Below are 25,760 nucleotides of genomic sequence, written 5' to 3'. Positions count from 1 at the left end.
TTTTATCCTGGGGTCTCTTTCTGGAGGGGTTCTGTGGATTCTTTCAATGATTATATTGCTATCTTGTTCTAGTAGATTTGGAAGTTTTCCTTTTTAATTTCTTGCATTATGTTTTCCAAGTTCTTTTGATCCAGGCTTTCTGGTAGTCTGATGATTCATAGATTTTCTCTCCTGGACCTACTTTCTAAGTAATTCATTTTCCCTGAAAGGTACTTTACATTTTCTTCACTTTTTTCAATCTTTTAATTTTGTTTGATGGAATCTTGTAGTCTTGTAGATTCAATGTTTTCTATTTATCCAATTCTGATTTTTAGGTTTTTATTTTCTTCAATTAGCTTTTCCAGTTGATTATTTTTACTTTTAACAGAGTTGATTTCTCTGATCAATTTTTCATAATTTCCTCTATGACTTTCTTATCTTTTTTCTATTTTTCTTCTTTTTCTCTTCTTTGGTTTTTTAAGCTCTTCTTTGACATTTTGTATTTGAGTCCAAATTTATAGACTGTTTTGATACTACCCCTGTGATTTTTCACTGCTTTCTTCTTCAGACATGACATTGTTATCATCTTTATAAAGTAGTTTTCTATAGAAAGTAATCTTTTAGCTTTTTTGCTTATCTTTGGTGTTTTAGTTCTGCTCCTGGGCTGGGATATAGGGAGTACAGATCCAAGCCTGTTTTTTTGCTGGGGCTGGGTCTGAACCCTGGCAGAGTTGATGGCCAAGATGTTACCTATACAATTCAACCTTACCTTTGGAGAAGTTTTATTCCTTCTTTACGTCCAAGTTCTGACTTAACAGTGATTTGTTCCTGACCCAGTCCTGTCTTTTACCCTGGTATTCTCAGGGTTCAGACTTTGTTTGGGGGTCAGGATCTGTATTGCATGGCTGCTAAAAGCCTTCTGCTGGCTTTCCTATTCTCCTGCCTCCTGGACTTTACTTCCCCTTTTCCCCCAAAGAGAAAGACCTTCACTGAAGATCTTCCATGATGTCTATAGTAAAAATTTTTTGAATTTTCTCTTTTTCTTGGTGGGATCTGCAATGTGAATATCAGAGCAGAGGTTTCATTTATCTTTGGTAGGGAAAAGCTCTGGGAGCATGTTAGCTTCATGCCACCATCTTGGCACCACCCCAGAAGTCCCTATCCCTTACATTTCAAAATTCTAACATCTCATTTTGTTTTAGGGTTACTAAGACCTCAGTCATGCTGTTCATTTATATCAAATTTCTATCCTAATAGAATTAGGACAAAAGCCTCTTCTTATTTTACATTGGCAGTGTTCCATTTGAAGTGTTTTTCCTTTTGTCCATTATGAACTTGCTTTTAAAATGTTAACACAATTTTAAAAGTAATTTTTATTTAATATTTCTGTATAACATAATGTGAATTTTCCAAGCAATTTATTTTATTGTACTATCTATCCATAGTTAGAGCTAAAAGCTCTGTCTTGAATTCTTAAGACCATTCACTATGCATAAAAATCCCTACACTCCTTTGGGAGTTCATCAAGTGTTTTTAAGGCTCTGTCCAAAATCTCTATAGATCTTAAAGCTGCAATAGGATTTTTGTTTCCACAGGTGTGTGCCTGATCGTTGTAGCACTCAGAAGAAAGGTGCTTCCAAAAAAACATTCACTCTTACTCCAAAATACATCAAACTACTACAGTGATGTAAAAACTCAAAAAACAAATCTATCCTTGAACATCACATTATTGACTTATAAAACCACAAATTAAAAATGATCAATACTGCACTATATACATTTTATTTAGTTAAATGCTTCCCAATTACATTTTTTTAAGGTTTTTGCAAGGCAAATGGGGTTAAGTGGTTTGCCCAAGGCCACACAGCTAGGTAATTATTAAGTGTCTGAGACTGGATTTGAACCCAGGTACTCTTGACTCCAGGACCGGTGCTTTATCCACTGCACCACCTAGCCACCCCCAATTACATTTTAATCTGGTTCTGCCAGGAGTTTTACTCAACCTCTGAGGGAGGCCTGGTGACAGGCAGTAGGGAGAAGCATATTACTCTACACAAAGATTAGCAATATGTTAAAAACCCTCAACTAGCTCATGTGTGTTTCATTAATTTAATAACTGATTAGACTAAATGTATCTACTATTTATTATTTTATAATTCATAATAAAATGAATTTTTTCATTTGAACTCTCATCAAATCATAACCTAGCTGCCTAATTACAGTTTCAAAAAAGGAAAATAATGCTAAGAATAGCTGGGATTAGGAAAGGTCTCATAAAGGAGCTGGCATTACAGCTGTATTTAGAAGGAAGTTGGGGATTGGAGATGTAATAACATATATGGGAAACTGCTAAGATATCAGTCTGATGGGAACAAAGAACATGTAAAGGGATGAGAGTGAAGACATAAGACTGGAAAGATAGATGAGGACCAGATTAAGAAGATCTTTAAATACCAAGATGAGGAGTTTATGTTTTATCCTAAAAACAATAGCAACTGTCAACAATTTGTGGGTAGGAGTGACATGATCAGATCTGTGTTGGAGGGAAATCAATTTGGTAATACGGTGGAAAATGGATTAGATAGAACCAAGACCAGGGATACTTCAGTGAGAAATTAATTAAAATTAGTTCAGGTGAGAGGTGGTAAGGACTCAACTGGGATAGAGGCTAATATTTGACATTTATTATTTGGATAACAACTTGTTACTGTGATATTCATAAAATAATGGATAACAAACATTTCAACAAGCTACTAAAAACTAAACGTTCTTGGAGGAATGGAGAAATTATTATTATTCTATTTTTAAAACTCAAATGAATAAGGCATCTCTTTTGTTTAGAAGTTCTCTCCAACCATACCAATTATACTTCATATATACTGGTCATCATGTGTACTTCCCATCCAAAGCAAGCTCTTTAAGATGACCACCCAAATGCAGGTTGTAATCTAGGCAATCAACATTCATCATCTCCATGAAGTTCTAGTCTAGTACCTTAGTAATGCATAAATCTGACCCTGGGTTCTTGAAGGCAGTGCCAATGGAACATAAGTTCTGGCAGTTCTGCCCTGATTGAAAGGCTTTGAACATGGTCTAAGTAAAAGACAAGACTGTTTTTTGATGACCAACCTAGCTATTAGGGGAGAGGTTCATCACCAGGCTACTGGCCACTTGAGAATAAATATTTTGACCATGGCAACTCATGAAACAATGAAAATGCCTCCCAGTTTTAGGCAGCTCCTTGCTGTTTTTCAAGCAACAGTGTCAAAATGATTGGACATGGGGAACAAGGTTCTTCAGAACATCTAAAACTTTATTTTGGTTCTAAGTTCTAAATATTATATATTTGTCCAATAATCAATGAGTGGATATGTTGAGGACATAAATCAAATCAAATTGGCATTCCCATTGTGAATAAAAGAACTATGTGGTAACTAAATGGGAACATGATTCAAAAGTACTTTGTGGTGAGCCAAAGAAAGAAGTTGACCGAGTATTTGATCATATATACAAAAGCATCATTTCATGGAACATTTGGTCATTGTTTAATATAGTTTCAGTAATAATCATTTTCAAATCTTCAACATAAAAGTAATTGCTGCTCATGTACCAACATCTGTTTCTGAGAAAGAAAAGGTAGAAAAATTCTACAAAATTTGTTAAAATCCTTCAATTATTTTAACATGCACTCTGATATTTGGTGGTTTAAATGAAAAGGTATAAAAAGGAAAGAATAAGGAAAAATATATCAGAAAACATGACACAAGGAGAGGGTCAAAGTCTTTTGGCTACATAGAAGCTTTATGTTAAGGAATTGATATGTGCATGACAGTATGAACATCATATAACTGTAAAAACCAAAATAGATTATATTTGAACAGACACAACAAGAATTCTTATTGATGGAAAAATTAGTTCTGAATCAATTATCTCTGTACAGCTAGACTATTAACTTCTCAGAGACAAGATCAGAATCAATAAAAAAGCAAGAATAATAGGGAAAAAAAGAAATGGTATACCTTAATCATAACCTATTTAACAATTGGTTAACAAAATGGGAAATGGACAACAGAAATGACAATGAAACCAATTTTAATTTTATACAGAAATTTAGTTAATATAAAATAATTGGTACATTAAAGATCCCAAGAGTCCAGAAAAGGGCACTCTTCAGCAAACATTAGACAAAGGTACCAAGGGGAGAGAAAGAATTTCCAAAAGCAAATAAGTTTATAACATTTTACTGAGGAGAACAATGGATAATAAAAATAACAATAATAAGCAGAATCAATTTATAAGCATAAATAAAGCAATGGAAGGGAAAACCAGTTTTAGGAAAGAGTGGCAAGACAGCTAATCAAAGTCATTCCTAAGACAGTTAAAGTCTAACAAATGGACGAAAAATGGACAGGATTTGCAAAATTAATTATAATAAACCTTTTATTCCCATCAAGGATGAACTAGAACTACCACACTAGGGACAATAACAACACAATTCCTGATGTGATCATAGGGAAGGTAAAATGTCACTAAAGGGAAGATGAAGAAAGCAACTGGATTAGACCAAGGATTATAATACACAGCAATGCTCTCTGCTAGAGGCAATATAATTTTAAGGACATTGAGGGATCAATATATAAAGATAGCTAAAGAAAGGGGAAAATACTATAGGATGGAGAAAATATTGACGCTGGAAAAAGATAACTACGAGAACATCAGTAACCACCAAAATAGATGTCTCTACTGTCCATTCACACAAAAAAGATAAGAATCTAAACATGAATGAAAGAATCTTCAATGAAAATATTAATAAGGAAGAAGCATGCCTTCCCAAGAGATATTTACTAAGAGTCCACAGCTTTAATATCTCACAATTAAATGAAAAGATATGAAGAATATAAGATTGCACTGTGCTTACAGTTTGATTAGGGGGAAAAAGGATTTGATCTGTTAGTAGAAAGGATATCTCTCAATCATATTTCAAAATCATTCAAAATTCTCTAAAGGATACATTAATAGAATTAACTCTGTTCAACAGTCTTTTGATAGTATACATTAGGAAAAGCATGAAAGAGGGAGGTGCACTCTTGTCAAAGATGTTCACCACTGTGATAGGGAAGAGACATCAAAGAATTCAATTTTCCAATGGATTTCCTGTGCATTGTAAGATTCTCCAGAGGCTCCTCTTAGTGGAGGACACTATACTGACTACATCAAGCAAAGTCTCCTCAAAGTGATTTATAATCCACAGAGGAAAGATCATGTAGAAGAACTGTCTATTTCCAAATCCTAGAAGTCCAAAAATTCAAGTTTTAATGCTTTAAGCCTGGGAGATAATTCTCTAATGATTATGAAAGGGCCTTGAAATAAAAGGGCTGTAGCAGCACAAACCAGGATCTATTTAATCTGAAGAGAGTTTCCTACCAGGTTCCCTGTGTCATACAAAGTAAGAGAAAAAGTACTAGTAGGTAGGGTCCATAACCAGGTAGCAGAATTCCCTTGTCCTAAATTTATAAAAGTGAGCAAAGTTTCAATTAATAATCTTATATATGAAGCACTGAGAGCAATCAGTGGTAAATTGTGTGCAACTAGAGATGTTCCAGGCACTATGCTTTAGATTAAACATTAATTCATTTAATCCTCACAACTATCCTGGGAAATAGGTCTCCATTTTATAGTTACAAAGAGGTAAAGTTACTTGCCCTTGGTCACATAGTTAGGAACCTTCCAAGGCTTCAGATCTGAATTAAGTCTTCCTGGCTCCAGATCTAGCGCTCTCTCCATTGGACCACCTAATTGCAAAAACTTGCCTAGGTTTTTTTTTTTTTACTTAAAGTATGTTTCAGATTTTATTGGCAAACTAGAATGCACTAATCTTTTGTCTAGACAATAGAAAAAAAGCAGTTTCCACCCCACCTTATTTACCAAAGTATCTTCCATATCTAAGAACCACAAGTTCACAGGTCTCACAAAGATGCTAATGGAGAAATTCAATTTGATCTAATGTCATGGGCTTTTTTTTTGAATTTTTGCAAGGCAATGGGGTTAAGTGACTAGCCCAAGGACACACAGTTAAGTAAGTATTAAGTGTCTGAGGGCTAATTTGAATTCAGGTCCTACTGACTCTGGGGTTATTGCTCTAGCCACTGTACCACCTAGCTGCCCCATTTTATGAAAATTTAAAATTATAAAATATATTACAGAAAATAAATTGTCATCAAGGAAAACACTCATCTGATCAAAGCACTGTTCAAAGTTGTGTCATAAAAGTATAAAAATAAGACTATGTAGTAGTAAATAAATGATGATGCTTACCACCTTTCTTTAAATAATAAAAAAGACATCTCTTCAAAACTCTGGGTGTTCAAGTGTTAAAAAGTTTTTTCTTTTATCTTACCTGAAGAAGAGGAGTGTGAACATGGGAAACCACATGGGGAAGTCTTCGCCATTCTCGAATGGCCAGACTGCTAGCCATCTCCACGAGACGCTCAATGAAATTAAGCTGCTGTTCTTCAGGGTGGCAAATAGCTAAGTATCCTCGATACATATTGACTTTCCATGCCATCTCTTTTGGGCAACTAAGTTCCACCTAATGGGAAAAAAAAAATTAAGACTATCTTTCTTCAAATTACCATTGAGAAAACTGGAAATTACCTTAGTGCACTTAGTAAAAAAGCCACAAGTGGAATAAATATGAAGGAAAACAAAGAAAGAATTCCATTTCTCAGGAATAGTAGTGACAGTAGGATGTGCATTTCTCATTGTAAAAGGGTAATTTTTTAAAAATAACTAACTGTTGTATTAACTAGGGCAACTAATAAAAATCATTTTGCTTTGATATCCAAAAAATATATTAAAAATCAGTTACCTGGGAAACATATGCTCCCATTTTAGCTTTTCTCTCCTTGTTCTTTTATAATCCTATTGAAAAGGGTCAAATAACTCTAATCAGGAAGTCATGTCAATAGTTCCTTTCTGCAAAGCCACTTTGTACTTTAGGAAATTAAAAGGTTAGTAGTTCAATCATGACAGCATAAATACCAACCAGCATGTGGACTGAAAGAGCAATTTCTTAGGTAACAAATTCCAATGGTCAAAAGTTGGTTCTTCTACTGTTACAGTAACTTAATGTGACTGATATAATTTAAAAAATATAACTACTAACTATAATAAGGATATTTAACATCAGGTTTTGCTTTTTATTTACTTCACTGTCTATAAATTATGTTTTCTGGTCTCAAGACAGAAAAAGAATTAATAGAAAAATTATAAAGTACCTTTTTGGATTTATAATAAAAATTATTGTAACTATAATAATTTATATAAATTTTATTCATCAATAGTTGTTAAACATACCAAACTCTAATGAAATCTTTGCTTTACATATATATATAGAAAAATGCAAATAGATATGTACAGTAATTGAATATAATATTTAAAAAATGAAAATCACTTCATTTTAAAGGACATGGTGTTTTTTGTGCTTAATTTTAAGTGGATGATGAAAACATACCTTAGACATGTTTAAAGAACATGTTCTATTCATAAAGAATATGTCTAGAATTATCAAAATAAAAAGCATGATATCTGATTTTAAAAACAGGAAGAGGAAAATATAAACTAAAACCAGCATATACTAACAGTACTCTAACAAATAGTTTTTCTCGAAATCTGCAACTAAAATTAAAATTTTTAGTCTTATCTTTATAATCCAATATAAATGTTACTTTTTTTTAAAGTGTTTGCAAGGCAAATGGGGTTAAGTGGCTTGCCCAAGGTCACACAGCTAGGTAATTATTAAGTGTCTGAGACGGGATTTAAACCCAGGTACTCCTGACTCCAGGGCCAATGCTTTATCCACTGCACCACCTAGCTGCCCCAATAAATGTTTCTTTATTAAAAAACTTCTCACAGTACAACTGAAACTAAAGTAAACATGCAATTACTCATAGCTGACAATTCTCAGATTATAAACAATTACAATTACTGTCAGTCCGAAATAACAAATTCACTCATTTTCTTTTTTTTTTAAATAAGTTGTTTTACTCTTTTTTTTCTTTTAAAAAAAAAGATTTCATTTATTTAGGACAATGGGATGAAGAGTGACTTGCCCACACAGCTAAGCAATTAATTAAGTGTCTGAGACTGCATTTGAACTTAGGCCCGCCTGACTCCAGGGCCAGTGCTCTATCCACGGCACTACCTAGCTGCCCCAAATTCATTCATTTTCAACATATAGACAGGAAAAACAAACCAAAAAAAACCCCCTCATATTCCAGTCTCTACCTAGTCATTTAACTACATGCTGTAAATACTTATACAGCACATACTTATAAGAAAAAGATTCTTAACTTAAGAGTCTAGAAATTTTAAAAACTTTCTTGATAATTATGTTTAAATATAATTGGTTTCCTGTATGCATTTTACTTTTATGTATTCAGAAATACTCCAGACTGTCATACCTGACATAGAAACAATATAGAACCTCCTGCATTAGAATGTGAGCTCCTTGAGAACAGGGATTTGTTCTGGCCTTTTTTTTTTGGAGAGGAACATTCAGCACAGTCTTAGGTCAACAGTAAACTATTAAATAAAATACCTGTTGATTGACTTGTTGACTAGATTAACATGCTCCATGAACATACAAATAAGTTTATCAATTCAAGTAATTTCTTCATTTTTTGAGGTCAAAGTTTCCTTCCTTAGTCCCTATGCACTTTAATTGTATAATTAAACTATGATTCAAGAGGAAGAAGTCATCATTGAGAACTGTCTTAACAAGGCCATGGCTATTGCAATGATTTAAATTACAATAATGCAATTGTAATAGTTAATGGTTTCATAATTATTTTTTACAAATTTATCTGATAAAGGCCTCATTTATCAAATATACAGAGAACTGAGTTCAGTTTATAAGGATGTGTCATTCTCCACTTCAAAGGTATGAACAGGCAGTTTTCAGAGGAAGAAATCAAATTTATCTATAGTCATATGAAACAATACTGATTAGAGAAATGCAAATTAAAACAACTCCGAGCTACCATCTCATACCTATCAGACAGGCTAATATGACAGAAAAGGAAAATAACAAAAGTGGAAGGGATAAGAAAAATAGGAACCCTAATGCACTGATGGAGTTGTGAACTGACCCAACCATTCTGAAAACAATTTAGAACTATGTCCAAAACTATACATATTCTTTTGATCCAGAAACATCACTTCTAGGGCTATATCTCAAAGAAAAAAGAAAAAAAGGACATTTTCTCAAAAATATTTATAGCAGCTCTTTTTGTGGTGACAAAGAATTAGAATTTGGGGGGATGTTCATCAATAGCAGAATGAATAAGTTGTGATATATGATGTGATAGAATACTAATTTATTGTGCTTTAAGAAATGAGCTGAATGATTTCAGAAAAATCTGGAAACTTACATGAAATGATGCAAAGTGAAGTAATTAAAACCAAGAGAACAGTCTAACATAGTAACATCAAAATTGTAAAGATGGTCAATTGTGAATAATTTAGCTATTCTCAGCAATATAATATGAGACAATTCCAAAGGATTTATGATGAAAAATGCTACTCATCTCTAAAGAAAGAATTGATAGAATCTGAATGCAAATCAAAGTATACTTATTTTAAACTTTATTTTTCTTGGGTTCAAGTGTTTTGGGGTTTTTTTGGGGGGTGGTCTATCTTTTCTTTCACAACAATGGCTAATATAGAAATATGTTTTGCATGACTCCACAGGCTATATCAAATTGCTTGCTTTCTCAAAGTGGAGAGAGGGAAAGGTGGAAGAGAATTTGGATCTTAAAATTCTAAAAAATTAATGTTAAAAACTGTTTCTACACATAATTGAAAAAATATGTAATTTTTAATAAATGAGTAGTTTTTATTTCTTGGCATTGCAGATGAAGAGAAAACTGCTAGGAAAAAATTCAACCAACATTTAGCTGATCAATATCACAGCAATGAAAGTGGTGATATCTAAAGGAATATGACAGAGAGAAAAGTTTCTCCTAGATTCAGAATTATTCCTATCTGTCTGAGTTTATCCATCTATCTGAGTTCAGACCAAAGTTCAGAACACAGTCTTATTACCTAACTTTCTGCCCATCAATGAATTATCTTTTAAGTGCTTTGGGTATTAATCTTATGATGCATCCAATATAATTACAGCATATAATAATAAGTATCAAAGGATTATCTTTTTTTAAACCAAACAACCTACACTTGACACAAGAAATGGTAAAGACAATCAGTATTTTCCTTTAAAGTTTTAACTACTTTGACAATAAAACAAGTCAAACTGTGGAGATGCAAAAACAGCCATGTTATAGAAATATTCATGTCATAATGGTATCCTTCAAAAACAGAAAGTACCTTATGTTTGAAAATTTATATAATGTTTGAAAAGACAAAACATAGAAACTTTGATGAACTAATGGTTAGGTGGACTCAAGATGCAAAAAAAAGATGCACAGTTATACACAATGAAATATCCTATCTAACCTTTCATACAACTTCTGGACTCTGTAAGAGAGAATTTGGGGAAGATATGGTCAATTCAGGATTTTTCTTTTTGCTTAGTTATATAGATATATATTTATTTTGTAAATTTTGTCTTTATTAATGGTAATGGAGGGATTAATATAGAATTATGTGATAGAGAATATGTGTATATTCTATATAGAGAATATAGAAAATATATATACATATTCTATATAGAGAATATAGAAATAAGAATGGGAGTGAGAAGAATTTTCATTAAAAAGAATAAAATAAAAAAATCTGGGTGACTAAGTTCAGAAGAAGGGTAAAGATTTTGTTTTGGGGGCAGAGGGAATAATGAACTCTGTTTCAAACCTAGCATGTTAGGCTTGAAGTGTAAACAGAACAACCAGTTCTAAATGTCCATCAGGCAAAGGTTCAGGCAAGAGTCCTAGAGTTATTTGTGATTTTGGAGGGAACAATTTCAGTTGAATGGTGACATCAAAATCAGACTGCAGGATTTTTAAAAGAGAAGAAAATGGAAGCACCAATTGTAGATAGTTTTATCAAGATGTTTGGATTAAAAGACCAAGAGAGCTGTAGGGCAATAACTGGCATACGTTTTTAGCAAAAGGGAAGGTTTCAGAAGACAAGTGTTTGAAGACTAAGGAGCAGAATATTGCTGCGGGCACTTTTCTGGTAACTAGAAGGGTACATGGGCTGACCTTGGTAAAAAGAAGGAATACCTCATAAGGCCTGGAGTACAGGAGAAAATTGTAGGGGAAGATGGCAAAAGAATGTAAATTAAGGAGGAGGGGAGAAGTGAAAGCTCTCAACAAATGGCCAAAGTGGAGAAAAGGGATGGGCTGGGGGGGGGGGCAGGGAGAAGGCAGGGAAGGCAGATCAGAAGCTAACCAAGAATCCCAAATCTAGATTTCTATCCATGATATCATAAGCTTCAGGATTCCAGTGCTCAGCAACACCATGGAAAGAATGCCAGGCCTGGAGACTGGAAGACCTGAGTTCAAGTGTGACCTCAAACACTTTTTACAGTTTCTGGCACAAGTTCCTCCCCCTCCCTCCAGTTCTGCCTAGAACTATTCAAAACATACTGAACCTCCTTCTGACTCATTTTTGTCAGTAGGTCCACTATTCCTCTCTTTATATCCAAGCAGTTATCAAGTTCTTTAGTACTTCTAGAATATCTCTTCCATGTAACTACTCTTCTCTGCTTCCATGATCATTACCCAAGAACAGACTCTTCATTACCACTCATTTGGATTTATAGCACTAGTCCCCTAATGAGTTTCCCCAACATATTTTCATTCAGTCCAATCTTCACATATGACCTACTCTCCATGTCTGTCTCACTTATCTGTTCAAAAATCTTCAGTGGTTCCTTTATCAATAATAAGAATCTAAATCCTTTCTATTCTATGGTGTCATCTTACTTTTTCCACCATCTCATACTACTCCTCCACACATAGCTTATGCTTTGCATGCCTTAAGCATATCTTTCCTTCATTTTATCAACTGAATGGTGATCCATATTTTAAAGCCCAGCTCAAATGCTTTAAAACAGTGGTTCTCAAAGTGTGGACAGAGGAACCTTCTGGTCCCAGAAAGTGGGTTGTGGAAGAGGGAGTCTGTGAAGACAGAGATATTTTCTTAAATAATATTTTATTTTCCTGTTAAAATACTCTTCCCTGGGGCAGCTAGGTGGTACAGTGGATAAAGCACCGGCCCTAGAGTCAGGAGTACCTGGGTTCAAATCCGGTCTCAGACACTTAATAATTACCTAGCTGTGTGGCCTTGGGCAAGGCACTTAACCCCATTGCCTTGTTAAAAAAAAGAACCTAAAATAAATAAGTAGATAGATAAAATACTCTTCCCATTTCCAAATACATATCTGAAAAAGGCCAGATTTTTTCATAAATACTTTCATAAAAAAACAACTCACTGCAAAAGACTGAATCCAGAAGCAAATGAGAATTCAGCTGTTTTCTATTTGAGCCAGATAATATGCAACTCTTCTAATTTTTATTTTGTAAAATACAACTTAAAAAAATAAAAATGTTATTTATGTCAATTGGGTTATCATTGCTATTTTGAATGAATTAATATTTTAAAAAGAAATCCATTTCAATTATTAATGTTGTAAAATCTCTAAAAACTAAATTTCATAAACAAAATTTTTTCAGGGTGACTCAATAATTTCTAAGAACTATTGCTTTAAAGCATTCCCCAAATGCCCACAATCAATAATGACTCATTTTTCCACTCTTGAGTCTCACAAATGTTTTTACGGTTTAATACAATGACTGGGTATCATACTAATCAGTTCGAGGTTTTATCCTTGACGATTTCAGGGAACTTTGTGGCAGGCTTGAAAAAACCTATCAAGCCCTTCTCAGAATTATATTTATTACTTACATTCACAAGTGAAAGAAATGTTCATTTTCAGCTAGAAGTTAGTGAAAATAAAGATTTTTCCACCCAAGTTCTAGACCCACTGAAATCTATTCAGAGATCCTGACAGGACACAAAGTACCATGAAATCTAGGATTAAAAACCATGACTTGTCCCTTTCCCCCACCTCATTACCAGTTAATCAGTTGCAAAATTCTATAGATTTTATTTCCACAAGATTTCACATTATCTGTTCATCCCCAATGTATATTTATTGTTATCCTAGCTCGAGTTTTCATTATCTTACCTGAGAAAGGGAAGAAAATAAAGCTGGAACAAAGAAGGTGGACAGGAATAAAGATAATATTGAATCACTACAAAGTTTTAATAAAGGTAAAGAACAAATTTAGGAGAAGGTGGGTAGAAAAAGAAAACTGAATAAAGAGAAATCTCAAGTTCAGGATCTTGGAAATTGAGAAATTTAACGTGGTAAAAAAATGTGTAGGGTAGATCACTGTGGTAGGAAGCAGAAATAGAGTGGAGAGGAAGATTAAACGAGGTGTTAAGAAGTGAGAGATGGGGGAGGAGGGGGTTTACTTTCAAAAATCATTAGGAAACTGAACGGTCTTTTAAAAAATTTAGCTTGTGAGACTTCTTTTGAATAAATAATTACCATTTTACATACCTGATTTTTTCTGAGAAAAAAAATCACAGGATAGTTTGGAAAGAAAATACAAAGTTAATCAAAGCATCAAGTAGGGATAAAAAGCTACTAATAGTTAGATTTTTAAAAAATATCCATTAATATAATAATATTTTTAATGTTTTTTAATTTTAAAAATCAAGGTTAAACAAATATTTGGTAAAGTAAATGATCTACCAATATCATTCCTTTGATCAAAAAAAATTTCACTGGCTCCGGACTGAATAAAAGATGTCATTCAAGACCTTCCATAATTTATTCTAATCTACCTTTTTTAGTTTTATATCATGGTAAGCCAAATTGGCCTGTCTACCCTCCCTGCTTCTGAGCTTTTTCAGCATTTTCTATGGTGAACAAATTTCTTTCTTAGATGAGGAATGAGTATATTCAAGGCATAAGTGACAGCCACTTTAAAGGGACAAAAATAAGAGTCAGTGTTGTGTGTATGAAAAGCAAGACTATATAGATGGATCAAAGACTGAAAAAGTAGTTTGGAGCTAGATGGCTTGAAGAGATTTAAAATTAAACAGAGGAATTTCTCTAGTAGGGAACCACTACAGTTTATTGATTAGAGGAGTATTGTGCTTGGATCTGTGCTTTAGGAATTTATGGCAATAATCCAGATGAGAAGAGATGAGGATTTGAATCAGGATGTTTGACTACTGTGTATACTAAAAAAGAGATAGTTTGGAAGGACTGATAAAATCTGTCAACAGACTGGATAGATAGTATAAGGAAGAGAAGAATTAAGGATGAAGCCAGGGCTGAGAGAACCTAGGTGCCCAGAAGAATGGTGGTACTCTCAGGAGGAATTGGGGCACTTGGAAGAAAGAAAAAGTGGTTTCTGGGAAAGAGGAGTTCAATTCTGGATAAACTGATTTTGAGATGTCTATAAGGCATCTAATTTGAAATAATGATGCAGAATTCAGGCCTAGAAAAACACACATACACAGACACAGACACAGACACACACACACACACACGAGATATAAGAGTTATCTGCAAAGAGATAAGTAGATTCACAGAAGCTGAAAGAGGAGAGTTCAATTCAGAATGTTGGAGTAAATTCAGTTGGGGAATACAATATGGATAAAAAAAATTATCAGTGGAGACTGAGATAGAGAAGAGAATCAAGGGAGATAGCAGTGCCACAAAATTCCAGAGAGGGGTAGACACTGTCAGCAGCACCAAATGCTAAAGAGAGGTGAAGGAAGATGAGGATTGAGAAACGGCCATCAGAATGGCAATCAAGAGCTAGTCTAACTGGAGAGAGGTTTCAGTTGAATAATGATGCTGGAAGTCAGACTGCAAAAGTTTGTAAAGTGAAGAAGGGAAAATGAAAGTATTCTGTGAAAGAAAAGGGAAATACAGAACAATACTTGAGAGTATGGTTGGATATAATCAGTCTTCCCCAAGACTGGAGAAAGAAGACCTGGGAATGTTTGTAAGCAACAGGAAAAAAAGAGAATATGGATTCTATGATGGGGAATGATTCTGGGAGACAATCTGATGGAAAAGATAGTAGGAGGGGTAGTAGGTGGCACAGTGGATAGAGCACCAGCCCTGGAGTCAGGAGTACCTGGGTTCAAATCTGGCCTCAGACACTTAATGATAATTACCTAGCTGTGTGGCCTTGGGCAAGCCACTTAACCCCATTTGCCTTGCAAAAAAAAAAAAAACCTTAAAAAAAAGACAGTAGGAGGTGAAATCAAGGGTCTATGAGGAAAGATTTGGTTTTAATGAGAAGAGTCATCTCCTCATCAGATATTAATGAGGGATAACAGTGGGATTTGATATGTAGGTTTAGAGGGAGCTCACTGTGAATGGTATATTTTCTCAGAAAAGGATTAAGTAAGATTCTCAACTGAGAAGGAAAAAGGAGGGAAGAGAAAAGGTTTTAAAAATTCTCTGTGGGTCAGCTAGGCGGCGCAGTGGATAGAGCACCAACCCTGGAGTCAGGAGAACCTGAGTTCAAATGTGACCTCAGACACTTAACAATTACCTAGCTGTGTGACCTTCAGCAAGTCACTTAATTACCTGCCTTGCAAAAAAAAAAAAAACTAAAAGAAAAAAATTCTCTGTGGGGGCCATGACAGAAAATTAACTGTGATGGAGAATGTATTAAGCACAAGTTCTAGATGTCTATCAAAACCATATTATCAAAAGCCCAACTGAAAGAACAAACAAGTTAATGGATACCCTTTTTCAATGGATAACAATTGCCCTATTAAGTCCCAAAATATCTGTGAAGACAAATTATTTTAAATCTGGATGCCCTGCACTTCAAATCAGGAATCAAAACAATCTGCCCAATTCAGAAAAAAATATCTGTATTCCTAAGTCTGTGGGTAAGTAATAATTATTAGAGTTGGGACTAGGTATCAGCAAACTCACTATGCTAGTATAACCTATAGAATAATAATGGATCCATAATATATCACAGCATTTCCTTTTTATAGGAGGACAATGATTAAGAAATCAATTGAAAAAATTGGAAAATGTTTAAATGTTTTCCTTACTTCCTTCTATAAAATATTAAATGATACATTCAGAAAAGTCCTGATGAATAAGGACATTCTGGAAACATAAAGTGCTAACTCCTCTATGTATTGCTAAAAGCCCTAGCACCTGAAATTTTTTGACCTATGTGTGTATGTTCTGTCTTTTGTCAGTTGTAATTCAAGATAAAAGCAATTACTGCATTTGTGAACAGAGTAGGCATATGGAAAATGCTCTGTTATACACTGATTGACCTTGTATAACATAGAAGTTATTGCAGAATGTAATTTTTTCTCCTGAGGTTTATAAGTGTGCTCATAAATAAGGAAATCATCAAATCAACACTTTCCATGTAAAGTTGACAAGTTTATTCTCTTCCAAACTTAGGAAATATTTGCTAAGAATTGGGGCACCCTTCTTCCTAAAAATCTCCATCACCAAACTAATACTGTTTCTTCAGCTGGGTAAAGTTAACCATGAATTGTTAAATTATTTCAACAAGAAATACACAATATGCTAAAAAGAAAATATAATCTATAAACAGTTATTACTTTGGTGATTTAAGGATCAAAACCCTCCAAAGATGATACAACCATTCAAATGCACAAATTTAACATTATGGGAAAAAAATGCATAAATCATCGTTAACATTTTCCTGCCTGGTAGGTGGCACGTTTTTTTCCCTCTCTTTGTATAAATATGAAAGACAGCAACAGCTTCAGGAGGCTAATTCATTCAAACCAGTTCTATGAAACTAAAAGGACAAGAAGGTTGCTTTGTGACTGTGTGCTTGTCCACAGAGACTCACTACTTATTTCTTTTAAAAGCCTGTAGTCCTGGTGTCAACAATGTACATTTTATTTAATTATGTAAACAAACTTTGCTGTGAAATGCGCATGCCTGAAGTTAAGGTAGAATGGCATGATTAGCAATTTACACCCAGACTGAGTTCATTAAAGTCTCTTAAATTGCTCTTTATGCATGTTAAAGAAAATTATGATTCATTTAGTCATGTCTTTCTTGCCCTTTTTCCACTAGCAATGTGCAAAGCTGATATAGAAAAAACTGATGATTTCCTATGACTATTTATATCAATTAAGTGTTTTAAGAATTTAATGCTTAATTACCTCTTTTAATTACATCCTCTCTTCCAAACTGTTCAGTCATATTTTGCCACAAAAGAACTTCAAATTTTCTTAATGTTCTTTGTTCAGCACCAGTGAAATTAAAGGAGTGGAGTATATTTTAGAGGACCATCCCAATGCTATTAGGTTAATTAAGTTAATTCTTTTAAGGTTCCAGCTTCCTATTTATCCACTACACACATGCTGCTCTGCCCCCCCACCCCAGGCAAAGAGATGTCTACTATTTTAAAATTCTAATAGATTAAAAAAAAAAATTTCACATCTAAGGGATAAGATGGCTATCAAAGAAAACTAACCAAACTTGAAACAGAGTTCTAACAAATTTGTCCTGAAGGTCTAATAATATACAAACATTATTGCTTTGTGAAAAATCTTTGGACAATGAGAAAAAGCTTACATATATTGCAGTTGCAGTTCCTCATTTACTTTATCCCAGAATCATTTCTATTCTACATAATTTACTTTCCTGAAGTCAACTAGCAATATAGTTCATATGCATTTTTACTTAGAAGGTGCTAAATTCTTTGAGTCAATAAAATCTATTAGTAAGAAATTTGCTCTTTTACTTTTCCTACATATAAAAGTTAAAAGAATCAAACTTCTTTTCTCTCACTTCCTCACAATTCATGTTTTTTGCTAGAATAATCAACTAATTCATAACTTTAATTCGAAGTAAAGGATTAGAAACAATTATTAGGTGGGAAAATAATTGTTGCACCTTAATAGATGTATTTAATTTTGATAACCAAAATGCCTATGTTCTAAGTCCACACAGAAATTAAGAGACATTTTGGGCTTTTGTTGATATCATCAGAAATGGGCAGTGGAATAAAACACTAACCCTGGAGAATTTGGAGAGTGATGAAAGATTGAAGAAATCATCTAGTCCAAACCCCTATCAAACATGAAACTCTGTTTACAACATCTCTGACATATGGTTAGCTAACTGAAGAAATTCATAAACAGTTCCTTTCCTTTTGGGACAACTTAAAAGTATAAGGAGGATTTTCATTATGTTAAGCTGAAATTGATCTTCCCATATCTTCCATTCATTGTCCAGTTGTACTTTCTAAGATCAAGCAAAATAAGACTAATTCTCCTTCCAAATGATACACCTTAAAATACTTGTATATTGTAATGCAGTCCCCATCCTTTTAAGTCTTCTCTACTGGTTCCCAATTCCTTCAACCAATTCTCATATAGAATAGTTTTCAGTTCTTTAACTATCCTGCACCAACCTCTTCTTGAACATACTCCAGCTTCATAATGTACCTTGGGAAAGAGAGTGAACTGAACATTAGTCTTATGGTGAAATACAGAAGTATGGATGGTTTTCTTCCTCACTCTAAATTCTGATTGCAATAGTTTCTTAGGCTTCCGCATGCCACTATGGCCTCACACTGAGTCTCCTCAATGGCTACTAAGATGCTGAAGCCATTTCAGATGAATTGATTTCTAAATATAACTTCTTCCTCCAAAGGTAATATAGTTGATTTTCTTAGTCTAAGTGAAAAATGTCATGCTTAACCCCTACAAAGTTTCATCCTGCTATATTCTGTTCTATCTATGTTCTATCTATCCAGGGTAGATCTCAGTTCTGTCACCCAATGCATCCTCTCTCTTCCAACTAACAATCATCCACAAATGTGAAAAGGGTGCTATGGTTTTATCCATATTTTTTTCAAAGTACCAAATGGTAAAAAGCCAAGACAGAGCTGGGTGGCACACCAACAGAAATCTATTTCAAATCAATCAGAACCCGTTAAGTGCTTATTTTTAATAGGCAATACAAAATACAACATGTGACAAATAAGCAATAAAGATCCAAAGACAAAAGTGGAAAAAGAACTCTCTTACTAGGAGCAAGTAGTGGAAAGGAAAACCTCATTATCACCCCACAAAACAAGAACAAGGTAATTTTGAGAGGAAGGTACTAGCCACTGAAGGGAGGGAGAAAGTCTTCAAGTAGAAGGTACTAACTGAACTAAATTCAGAAAGAAATCAAGGATTTCCAGAGTCAATATATTCCAAGTATAGGAGACAGTGCAAAGGCATGGAGACATATCACAGGATCATAAAAAGAGAGTTGGAAAAATTTTAGAGGTCCAACTCCATCACTTTACAAATAGGAAACTGGGACTGAGAAGGGAAATGTACTGTGTGAGGCTCAGTTAATAGGCTAGTACAGGCGGACTATGGAAAGCAAGAAGGAAATAACGTGAAAGAGGATTAGAAAGGGAAGAAAGGGTCAGGTGGTAAAGAAATTTAAATGTCCAACCAGTTTCTATTTTTCCTTAAAGGTAACCAGGAAGACAATGGAGTTTATTGAGTAAGGGAATGACATGGTCAGAAATAAACTTCAGAAAAAAAACAATTTGACAGCTAAAAGGAGAACCAATTAGAGTGGAGAGAAATCTGAGGTACAAGAGCAATTAAAAGACTACCACAATAATCCAGACCAGAAAGTGATAAAGGCCTGGAGTAACTTTATGTTAATAGAGGGAAAACACAAAAGATGCTCTGTTGAAAAAATCAATATTTAGCAGATGACTGGTTATCTGGGGTAAGCAAAAGATAAGTTAAGGATGACATTAAGATTGTAGATCTAGATGACTGCAAGAATGGTGATTTCCTCCTTCCAAAAAAATTATAGGCAAGTTTGGAAGAGAAGAAGGTATCTGAGCAGTGAGTGAGATAGGGGGATGGTTTTGGGATTCTGTTTTTTTTGTGTTTTTTTTTTAGGTTTTTGCAAGGCAAACGGGATTAAGTGGCTTGCCCAAGGACACACAGCTAGGTAATTATTAAGTGTCTGAGGCCGGATTTGAACCCAGGTACTCCTGACTCCAGGGCCAGTGCTTTATCCACTATGCCACCTAGCCACCCCAGGATTCTGTTTTGAACAATTTTGAGTCTGAGATGTTTCTGGGACATTCAGTTCTAATTGTTCAACAGGCAGTTGATGATACAGAACTCAAGAAGAATAGATCTGGGAGCTATCTGGATAGAGATGATAAAACCAAAGGGAGATGATTAAAAAATCTCTATCTGCATAGAGATGATTAAAACCAAAAATCACAGGGGGTAGTTAGATGGTAGAGTGGATAGAGCACTGGCCCTGGAGTCAGGAAGACCTGAGTTCAAATCCACCCTCAGACACTTAATAATTGCCTAGCTGTGTGACCATGGGCAAGTCACTTAACTTCCCACTGCCTTGCAAAAATCATAAAAGAACAAAAGCAAAAAAACCCCAAGAATTAGTGTTGAAATTAAAAAAAAAAAGGAGAGCAAGTCTAAAAAGGAATTTTGAGCAACAACCCCAGATAGGGGGGTATGGTACTGTTGATGATCTTGCAAAGGACACTAAAAAAGAATTCAGAGAGGGGCCAGGAGACAGCATTGTCACAAAACCCCTGAGTATTCAAGAGGAGAATATCTGCAGTATCAAATATAGCAAAAAGATCAAGAAGAATGAGAATTGAGAAAAGACCAAGATCCTTGATGACTAGAGAGAGGAGCATCAAAAGGATGATGAGATTTGAAACCAGATAACAAAGATTGAGAAGAGCAAAGAAAGAATACTTTGCAACAAGTGTAAACAGCTTTTTCTAGAAATTTGGATGAGAAAAGGAGGAGATATAGGATAACAGGTTAGGAAAATAGTAGGGTCTAATGAGCTCCCCCTCCACCCCCATCCACACATCAAGACTGAAGTAGTAAGTAGCAAAAAGAATCAGTTGAATGGGAGACTGAAGATGGAAGAGGATAGAAGATTATAGCTGACAATCACTGACAGCACAGTCAATAAACTAATTATGAACCCACACAACTATGCTGTCATCTACAATTTGCCATCTTGTCCACAATGACAGATCTTATTAAAACCCAGAGAGTTGTCAGCTGCATTTTCTAAAATGTTCAGTTTTATCCATAAAAAATGCAACTTTAGGATCAATGTGAACCCTTCAAGGAGACCATCTCACCTGAACCAATGCTTCCTTCATTGCAGTCCAGTTGGATACTCTCCAAGCACACTCCAGCACAAGATAAGGATTTATATGCCCTTTGGACTGGCCATACTCTGTCAAAGCTTCCCACTGATTCAATTCTTTAGAACAGCTATAAAAAGAAAAAAGATTTCAATGATTCTATTAACTTTACAGATTATTTCAACCAAAGTAAGAAAAATTATTTTAAAGTATTTCATATACTTTCCAAAGCTAAAGTGGAGGTAGGGGGGGAAGTGCATGGTAGAGAGGATAGGGGGAGGAGAGAAACAGTACAAAATAGGCTTTCTTTATTAGAGTTAGTACCTACAAAGAAGAAATAAAATTTTCAACTTTTGAAAGTGAACCTGCTTCCCATAGGTTAATTAACTATGTGACAGCCTGAAACAGTTATGAGCAAACTAAGCTATACTTCAAATTGTCTAAGCACAAAAATATATGAAAAGTTTCTATCAATTATCCAAAAGATAATTAGGTTGGATTTGGGGAGTTCCTCCCCATGTTCTTTTATAGTCCATTTTAAGGAATAGCCAATCTTATTAGAATTTGGACTCGTTCCACTATAACAGAGATTTTCCTCTTACTCTACCCAATCTAGGGAATTCTTAATCTAGGGATTCTTAATCCTGGCTACCAAAGAGCAAACACCTAAACTCCTGAACCCAGCAACCTGCTCCTCTACTCCCATTCACTACAGTGATCCCCTCCAGACCTATCTGCCCTTCCCACTGCAACCCCAGGATTTCCCCCCCGTAATTAGCAAATTTCCTTTCAATTTGTTAACAAGCTGTCATAAAGTTAGCTTGAGGCCAGATAACCTGGCCTTGACGTTGTACCTCTGACATGTTCTGGACAAGGTGACTCAACCACCAAGTATCCCAGGCAACTCTAATACTTTAAGTTTCAGAGACTCCATCAACCTGCAAAGGTAGAGGAGCTTCTTTATTTTATTTTGCTTTATTTTTTCAGGCTTTTGCAAGGCAAATGGGGTTAAGTGGCTTGCCCAAGACCACACAGCTAGGTAATTGTTAAGTGTCTGAGGCCAGATTTGAACTCAGGTCCTCCTGACTCCAGGGCCAGTGCTCTATCCATTGTGCCACCTAGTCACCCTGAGGAGCTTCTTTATTCAGTTCTGTATCCTACTGAAATCCCAGATTCAGTCCACATCTCCTCTCTCTTGCTCCTCCTTCTATATTCTGACATTCACAGAAATGGCCTCCCCCCCACCCAAGATTTCAATGGATCCATCACAATGGTGTCTCAGGTTATTTCTGCTTTTTCTCATATTCACTTACTCACTGGTCTTGGGAGAAATCAGAATACTTACTATTTTCCATTACCAATTTCAGATTTTCCCTCTACTTTAATCATTCAGAAACTTTTCAGCCTCTCTTCAAGGTTAATATTATTAAATTAATTGCTCAATTCAGAATCTGCTTATTATCACTGGTCACACCCTAATCCCAATAAGTACAGTGACTAGGTTAGTGTCTTCTTCCCCATTCCAACTTCTGCCCTCCTACTATGAGACTTCAACTTACAGGTTGAGTTTCCCAGTTCCTCATCTCTTCAATTTAAGTCTCTGTTACATCTGTACTCAGAAATGGTCATACCCTTGATGTTGCTATCACCAGAAAGGTTCCACTTTCATTTTCAAGCACTCCAAATTTCCTTTATCCAATGATAATATTTAACTTTCTTTCTTGCCTTACCACTCTTAACCCTAGTCTTCATATTCATTTTGACCTACAGTATATCTAGTTTCAATACTTTTCCAAACTATCACCCCTGCTCTAGCTACATCTACACTCTTCCCAATATCTATCTCTTAGCTGAATGAATTAATTCAATACCATCTTCTACTCTTGAATACCACATACCCTTGCCCTACTGCTAAACATAACCTGTCAGATTTTAACCCTGGATAACATCCACCTTTGTCCTTCTTTGTTCCCATTAGATAGAGCAGAAAGAAGTCATGAAACCATACTAACTAGGTCTGCTTAACTTCTCCCCAATTAATCTCTTATCACAGAGAGGGAGAATAATGCAATAGCTACTTCAAAACTTCTGTACTCTTCTTAAGTATCCCATAGGCTTTACCCCTTTCTCAGCTGAAGACTTCAACTAATACATCAGAAAAACAAAACAAAAACTCAAGGCTATTTGCTGAGACTGGATCTCCCTCTTTTTCCTTTCTAATTTCATATTCCTCTGCCATCATTCCCTCTTCCTTCAGTGTTAGATGATGAGGTGGCCCTTCTGTTTGTCCAGTTTAATTCCTTTATATGAACTTGATTTCATCCCGTTTTCTCTAGCAGATTGTACCTATTTTAACAATCACTATACTATCACTAATCTTCAATCTCTCGCTAAATACCGTTTCCTTCCTTGCTGCTTACAAACATGCCCAGTTCTTCCCTATTCTTATAAAATCCTCACTAGACCCTACCATATGCACTAGTTATAAATTCAAACCTCAGATACCCTTCTCCACTCAAAAGTCATCTTCAAAACTGAAAAACAACAAAACAGAATCTCAATTTTATTACTTTTAAGATAAAATATAAATTCTTCCATTTGTCAGGTATAGTATTTTACAACCTGCTTCCTTCCTGTATTTCCCATTGTCATGCAGATCACTCCTCCTCTACACATACTATGGTCTAACCTACTTGCTATTCCTCACAAGAGACCTTTTTATTTCCTGCAACTTTGTACTGACTTCCTGCCAGGTCTGAAATGCTTTTCCCTCCTCTGTTTAGAATACCTAGTTTCTTTCGAGACTCATCTCAAATGCCACCTTCTACAAAGACTTTTCTGGGCCTTCCAGTTGCTCATATACTATCACTATCCTATGGCTACTTTCCAATTAATATGTAATTAATCACGTACATATCTATTAATGTACAAGTCATCTCCTCTGTAAGAAAAATATATTCCTTGAGGCCAACGTCTGTTTTTGGTTATTCTATGTTTAGTGTTTATTACATAGCCTTCACAGAATAAGAGCTTAATAAATATTTTTTGATTAACTGATAGGATCTCAAATGGTTCTAATAACTACTACTTTGTTTTTCTCTTTTTTTATTATATACATATTTTCAATAGTAGTTTCTACCTATCATTTTTTGGTAAGGTTTTGAATTTTACACATTTCCCCCCACCTTCCCTTCCCTCCCACAGAAAGCAGTCTGATAATCTTTACACTGCTTCCATACTATGCATTGATCAAAATTGAATGTGTTGAGAGAAAAATCATATCCTTGAGGAGAAAAGAGATAGCAAAATTATGTAGTACATAAGACAGTTTTTTTTTTTAAATGAAAGTAATAGTCTTTGGTCTTTCTTTACACTCCACAGTCCTTCCTCTGGCTACAAATGGCATTCTCTGCACAGGTACCATAAAATTGTCCCTAATTATTACACTAATGGAATGAGCAAGTCCATTAAGACTGATCATCAATCCCATGTTGCTGTTAGGATATACAATGTTCTGGTTCTGCCCATCCTGCTTCAGCATCAGTTCATGCAAGTCTTTCCAGGCTCCTCTGAAATCCCATCCCTCCTGATTTCTAATAGAACAATAGTATTCCATCACATATTTGTTCAGTCATTCCCCAAATGATGGACATTCACTTGATTTCCAGTTCTTCACTACCATAAACAGAGTTTCTATGAATATTTTTGTACAAGTGATATAATAAATGCTATTTTTAAGGAATGAAATTGCTGAACACCAACAATTTCAGAGGCTTACCGAATCCAGTGGTCTTCCCAAAGCTGATATTCTGGGAAGATAGCAGGAGATGCATTATTTCTCTCATGTTCTTTTTTGGCTTTTTCCATTGCTTTTTCATATGATTCTTGTGCCTTAAGAAAATAAAAAATAAAAAAAGAGTTCCTAATAGCTTTAGTATCTGACCCAATTCCAACCAAGATTTGAATAAGAATGGAAAGACTTTTCAACTTCAATCAACTCAATTATTCTGAAGCAACAAAAACATGCTTCCTTCCTCCCTTTTCATTAATGTAGGGTTCTCAATGGACTATTCACAGAAACCCTTGAGAAGAATATAAGAATGGTCAGGGTGGAAAGCAAGAGTGTATAATTTTTCACTGGAACATAAGAGAAAACAAAGATAAAATATTAAAATTCACTTTTATTACAAGAAAAAAGGAAGAATTTCTTAATTAAATTTCTTGCATTGTTATATTAGGGAATCATGAGCACTTTGGGGGAAAACTTTCTTGATACTGCTCTCTCCTACTTCTCTTCCTACCTGTCTGATCACTTTTTCTGTCTTTGCTGATCTTCATTCATACCTCATCTGCTAAGAGTAAAGGTCCCCCAAGACTGTCCTTCACTCACCCTCCACCTTCTTTGGATTATTTCACTTGGTGATTTCATCAGCTTTTATGGTTTCAATTGTGTCTAAGTAGAAGACTTTCAGGTCTACTTATCCAGTCCTAATATCCCTCTTGTCCTCCAATCTCATATCTCTAATTTCTTTTTTTTTAAAAAAG

General features: G+C 34.8%; 1 protein-coding gene across 6 annotated transcripts in view; it reads right to left on the bottom strand.

The window, feature by feature from the left end:
- The window catches only part of TRRAP (transformation/transcription domain associated protein), a 172,466-nt gene that overhangs the window by 62,516 nt on the left and 84,190 nt on the right, over positions 1 to 25,760 (bottom strand). For all 6 annotated transcript variants that reach the window (XM_074200404.1, XM_074200408.1, XM_074200407.1 and 3 more), the window contains exons 55-57: positions 24,994 to 25,106; positions 21,210 to 21,345; positions 6,377 to 6,568 (exon numbers count right to left, since the gene is read on the bottom strand). In XM_074200404.1, the coding sequence (XP_074056505.1) occupies positions 6,377 to 6,568; positions 21,210 to 21,345; positions 24,994 to 25,106 (441 nt within the window). The remainder of the gene's footprint in view (positions 1 to 6,376; positions 6,569 to 21,209; positions 21,346 to 24,993; positions 25,107 to 25,760) is intronic.

Source organism: Macrotis lagotis, chromosome X, assembly GCF_037893015.1.
Source record: "Macrotis lagotis isolate mMagLag1 chromosome X, bilby.v1.9.chrom.fasta, whole genome shotgun sequence".
Lineage (NCBI taxonomy): Eukaryota > Metazoa > Chordata > Mammalia > Peramelemorphia > Peramelidae > Macrotis > Macrotis lagotis.
The sequence above is the reverse complement of the archived record's forward strand: the minus strand, read 5'-3'. Positions and strand labels throughout refer to the sequence as shown.